Source organism: Mastomys coucha, unplaced genomic scaffold, assembly GCF_008632895.1.
Source record: "Mastomys coucha isolate ucsf_1 unplaced genomic scaffold, UCSF_Mcou_1 pScaffold21, whole genome shotgun sequence".
NCBI lineage: Eukaryota > Metazoa > Chordata > Mammalia > Rodentia > Muridae > Mastomys > Mastomys coucha.
In genome coordinates, this window is record NW_022196904.1 from 176,204,515 (window position 1) to 176,219,394 (window position 14,880).

The window sequence follows — 14,880 nt, forward strand, 5'->3', positions numbered from 1 at the left end:
AGAGAGGTGGGGGGAGAACTGGCCTCATGACCAGGACTTTCAGGAGACAGAATTCTGCTGTGCATCTCACCCCAGCAGACACTGTCAGCCACCAAAGTCAGCCCCCTTCATGCATTTCATGAGCACTTGTCTCTGTCTCGATGCAATTGTGTTGGAGGACTCAGAATGCATGTGTGCACTATGCCTGACCCAGTATCAACGATTTTGTGTGAATGCCCCTATACAAATGTGCGTGAACAAGACCCTCCTGTTGAATAGGAAGCCAGCTATCTAGCCCTGCTTGTTCACCTCTGAGGATGTAGGATCCACTGAATGGATGACAGGTAAACACAACCTTGTGTGGCCTTTGTCCTGTGTTCGTGTGCACATGACTCCTATAAATGCATGTGTTTTCGGCCCTACACTGTGTGCAAGTGTGTCACAGTCTCGGAGACCCATGTGACTCAAAATAAACGCACACCCACGCCATTCACTCCACTCTGACCTAGGATGTGTTCCTCCTTGTGGGTCCTGGACGGACTTCCCTAGCTGTAGAACTCACCCCTCAGTGCTGAGCAAATAGGAGGCCCCGAATGTAAACAGGTGCACTTTCACAGTAAGGGAGGGGCTTGGGCAACCTGAAACCTCCGTCTGCCCTAGCCCTCAAAACAAGGACTTGATGCCCTTCTGTGGCTCAGAGACTCTCTCTCTCCCTCTTGTGACAGTGTTAACCTTTACCTCTTGAACAAACCCTCCAAATTCTTGCTATTCCTCTGACCAGCTCCAGATCCCTCCCCTCTCTTGACGGCCAGATGGTTAATATTTGACCTAGAAAGGAAATGAGAGGCCAGCGGCACCCTCTGACCCTGCCTATGGCTGTCTGATGACATTGGGTGGGTCAGGCATCCTCCACACCTCCCCAAGCTGAGGAAATCTTCGGAAGTCCCCTGGAGATAAGGGGAAGGCCTATCAACCCCCTCCACCTCAGTGGTGGGACTAATCTTTAAGATGTGTCAGAAAACGTGGCCGCAAGTGTCAGGATCCCGTAGTTCGCTGTCTTCCACATTGCTTAAGTCTTAAGTGGTCTTTCACACCGCAGTCTCCTGCACAGAAATCACACGTGTGCAGCTCAGGGACCCAAATACCTGCCCCTCACCCCAAGACCCTCAAGCCTGTGCTCCCTGCCAGCAGGTAGGTCTAACAGGTAGAGACTCGTGTAGATGCCCAGCCAGGGGATGCAGTATGGACTCGCACGGGCAAAGCAGAGATGTGTACCCCTGAGAGAAAAATGCCAGAGAGAAGTGTCTAATTAAAGAGAAATTCCAGAGGGAGCTCTTAGGCCAAGGGAAAGAAAAAAAACAAAGGGAAAACAGAACAAAATTAACAAAGACCCATTAACTGACCGCCCAGGCCTTTCAGCTAAAGGCACCCCCGCAAGCAGCATTGTGGGAGATCAGGCCTCTCTACTAACATGGGCCAAAGCAGTCTCCTGACTGGAAGAGAACTGTTACCATGGTATAGGTTAAAGCTAGTCTAGGGTCTTCTGAAGACAGCGAGTGCCACAGCCTTCTGCACCAGAGCAGAGCTAGGCCGAAGGCTGTCTTTCCTGGTGTGCAAGTACTGTGGATGGCCGGCCTCAGGCTTTCAGGACCACCTCAAGTGTGGGTGGTGCCGTCCCTCTTATGCCCACACACAAATCAAAGGCTTTCCATTTTGGAGAGATTATTTATTTATTTATTTATTGTTTTGGTTTATTTTTCCTCCTTCAGAAAACAGACAGAGAACTGGAACTTGCCCTGAGACTGGGGGCAAGGTGACCCCTTCAGTACCCTACAACCCTGCTGGGACCCACAATGCCCACTCTCCATGGAATTTGCATTTGATACAGAAAGGCACGTGACCCACCTCTCCCTCTGACTTCTTACTTGTGATTCCATGGCCACACAACCCTGTGGCTCCATGTCCCCCCCATTCCAGGATCCTCCGTGGCCCCATGACTACTTGACCCCTATGACCTCATGACCTTTGACCTCCAAGTGATCACACCCTGGACTTTGAACCCAGAGACTGCTCTTCCCCTCCCCTCCTGTGACTCCTGGGCTGCCCTTGGGGTCTTGTTGGTCTGATCTTCCCCAGGAAGATGTGGGGGAGGCTCTGGCCCCTCCTCTTCAGCTTCCTCACAGTAACAGCAGTGCCTGGACCCTCACTGAGGCGACCATCCCGAGAGCTCGATGCCACCCCCCGGATGACCATCTCTTATGAAGGTTAGACCCCCAACCTTGAAACACTTTGGCCGCCAGAGTTAGGTACAGGAAGTAGCCCCCAGGTGGCTGGTTCATTGCCCCTCTTGTTCTCAGAGCTCTCCCAGATTCGGCACTTCAAGGGCCACGCCCAGAACTATTCAACACTGCTGTTGGAGGAGGCTTCAGAGAGGCTGCTGGTGGGGGCTCGAGGTGCCCTGTTCTCTCTCAGTGCCCGTGACATAGGAGACAGGACTCACAAAGAGGTCAGTCCCTGACATCTGGACCAACCACAGGGTCTCCAGTTACCTGGAGACCTGGCCTCCAGCCTTCCGACCTCTGGACAGCACTGTCCTTCCCAGCCCAGGGCTTTCTGAAATCCACCTCCCTTCAGTCTCCCCAGGCTCTGGAGCACCACAGTTTGACTCTCTGGGTAGTGGATATTGAGGTCAACATAGCAGTCTGTCCCTTTGCTCTCCCCAGATCCACTGGGAGGCCTCCCCAGAGATGCAAAGCAAGTGCCATCAGAAAGGGAAAAACAACCAGGTATGTGACCTCCTGTCCCCCATTCTCCTTTCTTCCTCCTCAACCAGGGGTGCCAGAGTTGGAGGGACACAGATGGAGTGGGACAGATGTGCATCCAAGTGCACAACTACAATGAGTGGTGTGAGTGGCTAGCCTTGGACCCCAACTATCTGTGGTCTATAGCTTGGCCTGTCAGTCACTTAATCCCTTTAAAGCCCAGGGGAATCTTAAAGTATAATCATAACAGTAAGTAACTGCTAATAAGTGACAACTAGATCTAGCTCTAAAATAATCTGATGAAACATTGTTATACCCATTTCACAGTTAGGAAAAATGAGGCTTTGCTGGACCATTAGTCTAAGTACCTGGTGTTCATGGAAAGACATTAAATATTAGTCCTTTCTAGCTAAAAGGCAGAGTGTCTGTGAGGGGCTGGGAGGATCATATCTGGTTAGCAACCATTTAGAGAGCTTTTTAGTGTTTTGTATCTACTTATTTATTTGGGAGTTTTTAAGACAGAGTCTTACTATATATCCTTGACTGGCCTGCAACTAACTCTGTAGACCAGGCTGGCCCTCCAACCCACAGAGATCCGCCTGCCTGTGCCTTCTGAGTGCTGGGACTAAAGGTGGACAACACCACTCCTGACTTGCAGAAGTTTTTAAGAATACACATTGGGCTGGGCAGTGGTGGCACATGCCTTTAATCCCAGCACTTGGGAGCAGAGGCAGGTGAATTTCTGAGTTCGAGGCCAGCCTGGTCTACAGAGTGAGTTCCAGGACAGCCAGGACTTGAAAAAAAAGAAAAAGAATACACATTGGAAAGAATGACATGGCTCAGCATAGATACACACATAAACACATAAATAAATAGATATAAAACTAAAAAATACATAGTCTAAGCTAGTTATAGTGGCATATGTCTATAATCCCTCCCAGCCCTTGAAGATATATATATATATATATATATATATATATATATATATATATATACACACACACACACACACATATATATATATGTGAAACAAAAAGTGCTCATTCATACTGGACATGGTGGTGGCATGTGCCTATGATCCCAGCAATTGGGAGTTAGAGGCAAGAGGATTAAAAGTTCAAAGAAAGCCTTGTCCTCAAACAAGTTTGAGGCTAGCCTGGGCTATATCAGATTTTTGTCTCAAACAAGAAGTAACATATATCCCAAGGTCCACCAACATAGAAATTCTGACTCAACGAGTCTGTGGTATGTCCCTCTAAAGTTTTCTTTTCTCTCTCTCTCTCTCTCTCTCTCTCTCTCTCTCTCTCTCTCTCTCTTTTTGGTTTTTTTTTGTTTTTTTTTGAGACAGGGTTTCTCTGTATAGCCCTGGCTGTCCTGGACCTCACTCTGTAGACCAGGCTGGCCTCAAACTCAGAAATCTGCCTGCCTCTGCCTCCCAAGTGCTAGGATTAAAGGCATGCACCATCACCACCTGGCTCCTCTAAAGTTTTCTATGAGAGGCTCCCTCAGTGCATTATGGGTAATAAACAGAGCTAGTGGGACAGGTGAACCCAGGTCACAACGTCTCATAAATGCCCAATGGAAGGTTTGGACTTTATTGTGACAATGATACTCATACTGTTTGATGCCTTAGAGGCCCTCATGTAAATCACCGGATCAGTTGGTCTGAAAAGGCCCTAAGATGCTATTGCTCTTGAAAACCAACTAAAGCTGCTATCTCTGGTTCCCAGACCTTTGAGCAGCAAGGTATCCGAGAACATCTCTGAAAGCATTGTCCTGAAGGACACTCATTTTCAAAAGAGGGACTGAAGTGCTCTGGTGTGTTTGGAAAGGGCGACATCCCCATCCCACTGTGCACAATGACATCCTTAAGGCTCTGAGAAGTCACCCAGTAGAGTCATAGATGCGACTGCTTCCCAGGCTTGTTGACTGCAGAATTCTTCCCAAATTGCCTTTTTTTCTGTCTTAGGGAGCTACTCTAGGAATGTCTGTCTCACCCCACATGCCAGATGAATTAAAATAGACTGAGTCTAGAGACAGGAAGAACGGTGGAAAGTTGGGGGCATCCTAGGGCTGAGGAAAAGGCCTGAGGAGGCTGATACAAGGAGCAGACATAGGTGACAGCAGGTGACAGTGTATAAGTGGAGAGAAGAAGTCTTCCATAGATTCCATCTCTGGGTGACAGACAGGAGTAATCAGGAAGACCTGGACAGCAGCCTAGAGCCCCTGTGGGACAGAGGAGGCCAGTGCGGCTGGAGGAGATGGAGTGAGCAGACAGGAAGACAGGGCTGTGTGGGCCTGCATGGGCTTGTGTGCTCAGAGCACTGGTGAGCTGCAGCCATGCCATGGTCTGTTTTACATTTGTGCTGCTTTGAAGAGTGGCTTGGATGGGCACAAGAGGGCATGACAGATGGACCAACTCTGGAGGGAAACTTTGGACATGGTGTCTATGGTCCCCTTCTCAGGCCACCTGGGAGACAGGAACACATGACAGACTGTTGACAACAGATCCCCTTGTCTGTTTGAATTTTACACTGAGTACCTTTCACTCACTAAGTAAATGGTTGTTATGAAGAGCAGCATAGGTTAGGAGGGATCAGATGGCTGCTAGGCTAAAGGAAGAGCTAATGGTTGTCTGGACTGGATGAGAATAGTGAAGTGACCAAGTTCAAGAACCACTTGGCACAGTGACTCATGGAGTGGGACTGAATGTGGGGACAAGAAAGTGGGCTGCAGCAAAGATGCTTCTGGACCAGAGCAAGGTGGATGGAGGTGGAGGAGGGAAAGACTGGATAAACAGCTTTAAGAGGGATGATGTGGGTCAGGAAAATTGGGGACTTCCTTTAGGACATGAGATTGTAGTTGTTTGTGAGATAACAGAGAGTTAGGATTTGTGGGAGCTCCAGGATTAGTGGGGAGCATTACTCAGAAGTAACTTTTTCCCCCTATGTACATTAGTGTTTTGTCCTACATGTATGTGTGTGTGAGGGTGTTACATCTTGGAGTTATAGACGGTTGTGAGCTGCCATGTGGGTGCTGGGAATTGAGCCTGGGTCCTCTGGAAAAACAGCTAATGTTCTTAACTGTTGAGCCATCTCTCCAGCCCCTCAAAAGTAACTTTTGAACTCATATCAAGCCCCAATTTTCCTGAAATGCTTCTTTATCTTTGAGCTCTTGATGGCGCCTGAAAGTTAGGTGGAGGGGTTTGAGGGAGACAGACACAGGAGTGGCTGAAAAAGTGGTTTCAGACAATCAGAGGCATCTTGGAAAGTATATCCTATAAGCTAGACTCATAGAGGTGACTTTTATCTGGGCAGATGACTTATATCACTGCCTTTTTTCTGTAGACGGAGTGTTTCAACCATGTGCGATTTCTACAGCGGCTCAATGCCACCCATTTCTATGCATGTGGAACCCATGCCTTCCAGCCCCTCTGTGCAGCTATTGTGAGTATCCCTGCCCCAGCCCCGACTGGCCTAATGTTGAGCTACAGCCCTTGCCTGTCCTCAGGACCATTGACCGACTGGGACCCTTATTCTCCAGGATGCTGAGGCCTTCATCTTGCCTACTAGCTTCGAGGAGGGAAAGGAGAAATGTCCTTACGACCCAGCCCGTGGCTTCACAGGCCTTATCATTGGTGAGCAGACACTCCTGCAGCCAGCTCTCAGGATTCTCAGCTGCAGGATTCTATGATCTGAATGTGGATCCTGTCGCTAGGACTTGCTGTTTGTGCATGCCCTGTTCCCTATTGCACATGACATGTATCTCATGCCTGGATGTCCCTGCCCCAGATGGAGGCCTCTACACAGCCACACGGTATGAATTCCGGAGCATTCCTGATATCCGCCGGAGCCGCCACCCACACTCTCTGAGAACTGAGGAGGCACCCATGCACTGGCTCAATGGTTAGGAGAATGAGGCGCAGGATGACGGGGGTTGGGGGAGGGAGTCCATTTCTGTTTGTTCACTCGGGCAGCTGACCATCCCATTTCTAAGTCTGCAGGTGAGCCTTTTCATTCCACACCTGTGTATATATGGCTGTGTGGGGGTGTGGCTTGGGGGCAAGTTTGTGGGAGAGAACTTGACCCGTTTCATAAGCCACCCAAATAAATACTCACCCCACAGATGCTGAGTTTGTGTTCTCTGTGCTGGTACGGGAGAGCAAGACCAGTGCAGTGGGCGACGATGACAAGATTTACTACTTCTTCATGGAGCGTGAGGAAGGCTCCAGCAGCTTCACTCAGAGTCGCAGCAGCCACCGTGTGGCTAGAGTAGCCCGTGTGTGCAAGGTGCATATGATGCAGTCAGGCTATGGGGAGAGGCTAGACCTCTGACCCTGACCCTTTGTCCCTACCTCTCCAGGGAGATCTGGGAGGGAAGAAGATCCTACAGAAGAAGTGGACATCCTTCCTGAAGGCTCGTCTCATCTGCCACATTCCACAGTATGAGACATTACGTGGGGTCTGCAGCCTGGATGCGGATACGTCATCCCACACACATTTCTATGCAGTCTTCACACTGACAACACAGTGGTAAGCACAGAGGTGGTGGGAAAGGAAAGGAACTGATGTCATTAATGAGCTGGGGAGAGGGAGGGCTGGCTGCAAAATGAGGTTAGGCATGTCAAGCTATCCTAGGGCCAGAGGGCATTGTGGCCCACTGATACACAAGACGGGTCCACAGTGGAGATGGACCGTGGTAAAGTGGTTCCAGATGGAGCACAGGGCTGGGGCAGGCTCCACTCAGTCCTCCTCTATGTCTCATTCCTAGGAAGACACTGGAGGCTTCAGCCATCTGCCGCTATGACCTGGCTGAGATTCAGGCTGTCTTCACAGGCCCTTTCATGGAGTACCAGGATGGTGCCCGGCGCTGGGGCCGCTATGAGGGAGGGGTGCCTGAGCCCCGGCCTGGCTCGGTGAGCACCCAGGCCTGGACCCTACATTGAGTGGATGAAGCTCAGGGGTGGGGTGGGGTTCAGCCTTATAAGAGGGAGGCAGGTGGTGGAGTCCTAAGCCTTACCACCTATCCTCCAACCCAGTGCATCACAGATTCATTGCGCAGCCGAGGCTACAACTCATCCCAAGACTTGCCATCCCTGGTTCTGGACTTTGTGAAGTTGCACCCACTGATGGCTCGGCCTGTGGTACCCACACGTGGGCGGCCCCTGCTGCTGAAGCGCAATGTACGCTACACACATCTCACAGGAACACACGTCAGCACACCTGCTGGACCCACCTATGACCTGCTCTTTCTGGGCACAGGTGCTTCTGACCCAAATCCCTGATCTCTAATGGCCTGGGCTACTGATGTTTCCTAACACAACAGTTCCTGCCACACTGGCTTGGATTACCCTATGTCCTGAAGGACCACTGCTGGTGGCTGATTCCTTGTCTCTAACCTTGTCTCTAACGATTCCTGAGCTGTTCCCACTAGGCCTCCTGTTGAGTGCTGAAAGCATATCACACTGTTGGGTTCTGACCTTTGCTCTTTCACATCAGCTGATGGCTGGATCCACAAGGCCGTAGTCCTGGGCTCTGGGATGCACATTATTGAAGAGATACAAGTGTTCAGGGAGCCCCAGTCTGTGGACAATCTAGTTATCTCACCGATGCAGGTAACCTGGCCTCAATATGCTAACAGAAAAAGGAGCTGGGGAGGCTGGGCAGAGACTTGGGGGTTGCTGACTGTCCTCTCTGGTTCCAGCACAGCCTCTATGTGGGGGCAGCAAGTGGAGTCATCCAGTTTCCTCTGTCCAGCTGCTCACGCTACTCTTCCTGCTACGACTGCATCCTGGCACGGGATCCCTACTGTGGCTGGGACTCCAGCACCCATGCCTGCATGGTGGCCACCACCGTAACCAACAGGTCCCAGGGTAGAGGTTGGGTGTAGGGATGGGGTAGATGTGCCGTTAAGTGGAGGAAGAAAGCCTACCAGTCTGTAAGGTATTTTTGGTGATTCTATGCCTATTTCCTGGTGTTCATGAATCTTGATTTTCTGTCTGCAGGACAGCATTGATACAGGACGTAGAGAGAGGAAATCGAGGCTGTGAGGGCAGCAGGGATGCAGGTATGTGGAACTCATGGACGTTTCTAAGTTGGTTGCTTGGGTGGTTTTGGTGAGAGAATACTGGATGGATATTTATTTCCTAAGTAGAAATGAAGAGACAGGCTCAAGACTTGGAGATGAGTAGGGGTGTGGCTCATTGGTAGAGAACTCTCCTTGTCTTACTGTGTAAAGGGCCTGGGTTTGCTCTCTAGTGCCACACCACACACACACACACACACACACACACACACACACACACACACAGACAGAGAGAGAGACAGAGAGAGAGAAGGAAAGAGAGGAGAGAGGGATGAGGGGGAGCGGAGTTAATGAGTTAGTTATGGTTATAGGATCATATCTAAAGTATATGCCTAAGTGGGGGGATATAAGCACAAATAACTAACTGTAATTATTAATAATTGCAACTACAAGAAGACGCAGAAGGTTAATGTATTTCTCTTCAAACAAAATCATGTAGCAGAGCTGATATCTGAAGGAAGAACAAAAGTCAGCAGTCAGAGCTGACATGGACTGAGCACTTAGGTGCCAAGCGCTGGTCTACATGCTGCTGTGTGTTTATTTTCACAACACTCTGTGGGAGCAACACCATTATCATCCCCATGAGGGCAGCCCCTCTGAGACATGGGCAATGTGAGGAAACTGTTCATGGTTACTCAGCTACTAAGCAGCAGGTGCAGAATCAACCTGCCTGAAGCAATTGGATGCAATCGATCACTAAGCTGTGCCATGTCCAAGCTCATCAGGCAGGTGGGGGCATGAGGAGGGCAATGGCACCAAGCAGAGGGTCAGTATGGGGTCAGAACTCAGGAGGAAGAGGCTGGCGAGGTGAGTAGGGACCATGTTCACTGACGCCCTTACAGGAAACCTCTCAAGAGTTTTACACCAAGTAGTATGATCAGATTTGGGTTAGTTTTTTTTGTAAATCTAGACAGGGTTTCTCTGTGTAGCCCTGGCTGTCCTGGAACTAGCACTGTAGACCAGTGCTACTCAGAGATCTGTCTCTCAAGTGCTGGGATTAAAGGCCTCCCTTCCCTATATTTTTAAGACATATTTTGAGTACATTTTGCCTCCATGTATATATGTGCACCATGTGCATACCTGGTGTCCATGGAAGAAGAGTGTTGTGTTCCCTGGAACTGGAGTTACGGATGCTTGTGAACCACCTCGTGAATGCTGGGAGCCAAACTCAGGTCCTCTGCAAGGGCAACAACTGCTCTTAACCACTGAGCCATCTCTCCAGCTCCTGTGCATTTATTTTGCTCACAAGCATGTGTGGTGTGGATGTCCATGTATAAGACACTTTATGGGAGTCCATTTTCTCCTTCCTACATGTGGATCCCAGGGACTGAAATCAGTGGTCAAGCTTAGCAGCTAGCACCTTACACTCACTGACCTCTCTGCTCAGTCTCGACTTTTGTCTTCAAGGGATCATCTTTACTTGCAAGAAGAGATTGAACAAGGGCTCTAGAGGGCAGGAAGCCATGGAAGGAAAGAAGGAACAGGTCTGAGAGTCTCATGAGGGAGAGAGGCAAGGGAGCCTCCGAGGTTCCTGATGCAAACTGCTGAGCAGCTGGTGGTAGCAATGCAAAGAAAGGACCTGGTGTGGTGATGAATGAGACTTTGGCCTTAGCGAGTTGCTCAGCACATGGTAAACAGTCAGGAAAGGAAGCTGTGCTAAAGGTAACATTAGGAGTCCTTTGGTAAATGGTAGGAACTAAAAGCACAGGGCAGAAGAGCTGCTAGAGGAGAACAGGGCCCAAGACACTGCCTACTTCCTACGAAGGGCAGGCCAATGCGCATCCTGGGAAGCCTGCATGCACAGGCTTGCTTAGGTGTCACCAATTCTAGACTTTGTGCTTCTAGATCGATGTCTACAGTCTATCTTGCCATTTCCAATGCTGTCTGGGATAGGCAGGTATTGATCTTTCCTTCCCCTATTCTCCCCAGGACCACCACCACCACTCAAGACCCGATCAGTGCTCCGGGGTGATGATGTCCTCTTGCCCTGTGACCAGCCGTCTAACCTGGCCCGGGCTTTGTGGCTACTCAATGGGAGCAAGAGCCTGAGTGATGGGCAGGATGGCTACCGCGTGGGAGTGGATGGGCTGCTGGTAACAGACACACAACTGGAGCACAGTGGCAACTATGGCTGCTATGCCGAGGAGAATGGCCTCCGTATGCTGCTGGCTTCCTATAGCCTCACAGTCCGGCCAGCCACCCCTGCTCCAGCTCCACAAGCCCCTGCCACACCTGGGGCGCAGCTGGCACATGACATGAAGTTCTTCTATGTGGTAGCCATTGCAATACTTGGTGGCCTCTGCCTCATCTTGGCATCTTCCCTCCTCTATGTGGCTTGTCTACGGGGAGGCAGACGAGGTCGAAGACGAAAATACTCATTAGGCCGGGCTGGCCGTGCAGGGGGCTCAGCTGTGCAGCTGCAGACTGTCTCAGGCCAGTGTCCTGGAGAGGAAGATGAAGGTGATGATGGAGAGGGAGCTGGAGGTCTGGAGAGTGGCTGCCTCCAGATCATCCCTGGGGAAGGAGCCCCAGCTCCGCCACCCCCACCACCCCCACCACCCCCAGCTGAGCTGACCAATGGGCTGGTGGCACTGCCCAGCCGGCTGCGAAGGATGAATGGCAACAGTTATGTACTCCTGAGGCAGAGCAACAATGGCGTGCCCGCAGGACCCTGCTCTTTTGCAGAGGAGCTCAGCCGCATCCTGGAGAAGCGGAAGCACACACAGCTTGTAGAGCAGCTAGATGAGAGCTCTGTCTGAGCCCAGCCTCCCAAACAAATGCTCTTCCAAGCCAGCCTGTCTGCCCTAGGCTGGGCCACTGCCTCCCCAACATGTCCACCTTCCTTCATGCTCCCAACTCCGTTTTTTTCCAACTTTTTGATGTTTCTGTAGGGCTGGCCTGAGTCACGGTTAGCCAAAGTCCCCTCTTCAATCTCCAAGACACATGTGAGCAGCCCAGGCCCACCGGTGCTCCTCAAAGGTAGGTGCTTCCCCAGAACCAAGTACTCTGCAAACCCATACCCAGTTTCTATCCCTTGACCTAAAGCCATGGAAAGAGAGAATTGTCTTATCCCACTATCTGCCCAACCTTCCTCTTCTTCTCAGGTAGGGCTCTGCAGGTCCAGATGGCCTCAATGTCACCACCCTCTGCACAGCTGTGTGCTGGCTAGTCCTGAATTCAGACAAGACCTCCCTCTACCAGCCACCTGAGTCCTGCTTCCATTCACACGTGCACATGGAAGAATGTTTATCAGCTGGGCTGCAGTGTCCTGCTCTTCCTCCTGGGGCATCCTTGTCTCACTCATCCTAGATTCAGGGCACCCTCCCAATTATTACCTTGCTGTCTATCCTCTTTGCAGCCCCAGTCCCGCGTGGCAGCCCTTTGGCAGGGAGGAAAGAAGCATCCCTCCTCTCCTTTCCACTGTGGCCCTTGTGAGTCAGCCTCCGCCTCCTCCTCTCATTCACATGCAAGGGTGCCAGAGCTCCAAGCATGTCCTCTCCCCATGCATATGTAGCAACACACCCATATCATGTGCTTACATTTCCACCCACATGTACATTCTCAACCTGCCCCTTGCTGCCTCAGTCAGATCTGTGTTGACTAGGTTTGGTCCATGGATATTTCAAAGGAAGATTTCCCTTCCCATTTAGCTGTTCTCACTGAACTAGGACAAGTGGCCAACACTGCACTCAATGAGCCAGCCTCCCTCTTAGGGACCAAGCAATTGCTTCTCCTAGACCAGAGCAGGAGGAAGTGATCTGAAATCTCACCTGGCACATGAAGCCCATTCCTGGAACTATGCAAAGGGCAGAGGCTGGGAGTTTGGATGCTTGGCTCCCATTCCTGTCCTACCTCACCAGGGCACTTTCAAGGTCCAAGGGCCTCAGATGTCTCCAGGTCCATATGGGACAATCAACCCTGACTGAGCTCTCCCATTCCCCTTGGGTGAGGATGACTGTTATTTTTGTAGCTGAGAATGTGGAACCCCACGAGTTTTTACTGCCCTTCACCTCTCCCACCTCCACCCCACAATGAATGTATTTATTGTGAGAATGGCTGTACTTCTTCAGGAATGCCCCCCACTTGTCCCCCAGGTGGGTGGAACAGGCATGTGATGGAATGGGGAGCCTGGGCTCTGCTCCTCCTGACATTGGCTAATAAATGCCCTCTTTCCCCCTAGCTTTGAGTGTCTGCTTGGTCTGGACTGGCTTTACCAGAGACAGATTGCTGGCTTATGGAGAAGGTGTGCCAGAGATTTCTTCATATAGGGTTGGCTCTGCTCCCCACAAAAATATTTACATAAGGAATGAGATCCTCTGCTTCTTTCTGCCTTTGCTGAGCTGGGCAGGCACATGGGCCATGGGAGCTCGTTTTACTCACCGATGATGATGTTAAGAGGGACAAAATCAGAGCAGCTCAAGAAGTCACAAGGACTCCCAGTGTTTGCTCCTGGCCCTCTTCCTTTGGCTTTAATCTTTGCAGACAAGGAATCTCACTTGCTCAAACTGGTCACCAACTCCTGGATATGTGCAACTATTGATACACACTGACAGCTCCTTGTTGCATGTTTACACATATGCTTGACATGGCAGGGTGCACATGTGGAGGTCAGAGGACAATTCAGAGAATCTGTTTGTTCTTCCACCATGTGAGTTCTGGGGATCAAATTCATGTTGCCAGGCTTGCCTGTGATTGCCTTTATACACTGAGCCATCTATCCAGCTCGCCTTTTTTGTCTTTTTGGAAGACATGATCTTACTGTGTAGCCCTCACTGGCTTAGAATCTTCTGCCAAGAGTAGTCTGGCCTTGAACTCATCTATCTGGCTGTCTCTGCCTTCCAAGGGCTGGTGATTAAAAGTTGTACCACCACACAAAGGCCTTTCCCTTCCCTCTCTGACTCCCCGATGCTGCACACCCTTAGAGACCAGGAACCCTGGAACCACCCAGGTCCCCTGGAACCTCAGATGGCCGTGTGGTTGCTGAGAATTGAACCTGAGGCCCCTGCCTTGATTAAAGTAAGCCTGGAAGACACTTCTTTTTTTTTTTTTTTTTTTGGTTTTTCGAGATAGGGTCTTTCTGTATAGCCCTGGTTGTCCTGGAACTCACTCTGTAGACCAGGCTGGCCTCGAACTCAGAAATCCTCCTGTCTCTGCCTCCCAAGTGCTGGGATTAAAGGCGTGCACCACCACCGCCCGGCCTTTTAAGTAGAGGCCACATGTTTTTTTTTGTTTTTGTAGACAGGCTTTCTCTGTGTAGCCCTGGCTGTCCTGGAGCTCACTTTGTAGACCAGGCTGGCCTCGAACTCAGAAATCTGCCTGCCCCTGTGGAAGACACTTCTTGCCAGCCCTTGTGCTCCTCCCCAAGCTTTTCAGCACGTTCCAGTGCTTGATCCAGGGAGACATGGGCTCAGTTCTGTGGGGGGACCTGCTCTGAGACTGAGAGCCACATTGCCTTTGACACTAACCATTGGAAGGTTTTATGTTCTGCTTCTGGTTTTAGAGTCAAAAGTATGGCTTATGTTTAAAATATGCATACACTTTGAGCTAAGAACAGTGGTGTGGTGCGCACCTTCAGTTCCAGCACCTGGGAAGCAGAGGCAGGCAGGTCTGAGTTTGAAGCCAGCCTGGCTACATAGTGATCCTGGACAGCCAGAGCTACATAGTGAGATCATCTTGAAAATAAAAAGTACTAATTTTTGAATTGTGACTTTGAGAAGCTAGAGAGATGGCTTAGGTGGATAAAAACATGACTGTTCTTTCAAAAGACACAAGTTCAATTCCCAGCACCAACATGGTGGCTCACATTTGCCTGTAACTTCAGTTCCTGGGGACCCTACACTGTCTTCTGGTCTTCATGGGCATTGCATGCGCACCGTGCACAGAAATACATGCAGGCAAAACACTTATACACATGATAAATAATCAATCTTCAAATATGGTCTTAGGTGAGTTTAATGACTTGGGTTTTCTTTCTTTTTCTCCCCCCCCCCTTTTTTTGAGACCTAGTTGTCCTGGAACTCACTCTGTAGACCAAGCTGGCCTTAAAGTCAGAGAT

At 50.3% G+C, this 14,880-nt stretch overlaps 1 protein-coding gene across 4 annotated transcripts in view; it reads left to right on the top strand.

The window, feature by feature from the left end:
- Sema4g (semaphorin 4G) overlaps positions 1–13,004 on the top strand; it is a 14,324-nt gene extending 1,320 nt beyond the window's left edge. The window contains exons 2-17 of one of the 4 annotated variants that reach the window (XR_004123624.1): positions 259–323; positions 1,749–2,243; positions 2,337–2,485; positions 2,703–2,765; positions 6,089–6,187; positions 6,285–6,378; positions 6,533–6,646; positions 6,867–7,030; positions 7,104–7,273; positions 7,512–7,656; positions 7,780–8,002; positions 8,240–8,355; positions 8,445–8,605; positions 8,746–8,807; positions 10,755–11,804; positions 11,930–13,004. Coding sequence is in view for 2 of the 4 variants with exons in the window: in XM_031390448.1 (XP_031246308.1) it covers positions 2,120–2,243; positions 2,337–2,485; positions 2,703–2,765; positions 6,089–6,187; positions 6,285–6,378; positions 6,533–6,646; positions 6,867–7,030; positions 7,104–7,273; positions 7,512–7,656; positions 7,780–8,002; positions 8,240–8,355; positions 8,445–8,605; positions 8,746–8,807; positions 10,755–11,584 (2,514 nt within the window). In the remaining 2 variants the exon portion in view is untranslated. Of the gene's footprint in view, positions 1–258; positions 324–1,748; positions 2,244–2,336; positions 2,486–2,702; positions 2,766–6,088; positions 6,188–6,284; positions 6,379–6,532; positions 6,647–6,866; positions 7,031–7,103; positions 7,274–7,511; positions 7,657–7,779; positions 8,003–8,239; positions 8,356–8,444; positions 8,606–8,745; positions 8,808–10,754 lie in introns of all 4 variants that reach the window. The other 3 variants (XR_004123625.1, XM_031390448.1, XM_031390449.1) reach the window with 3 other exon arrangements.
- The last annotated feature ends 1,876 nt before the right edge of the window (positions 13,005–14,880 follow it).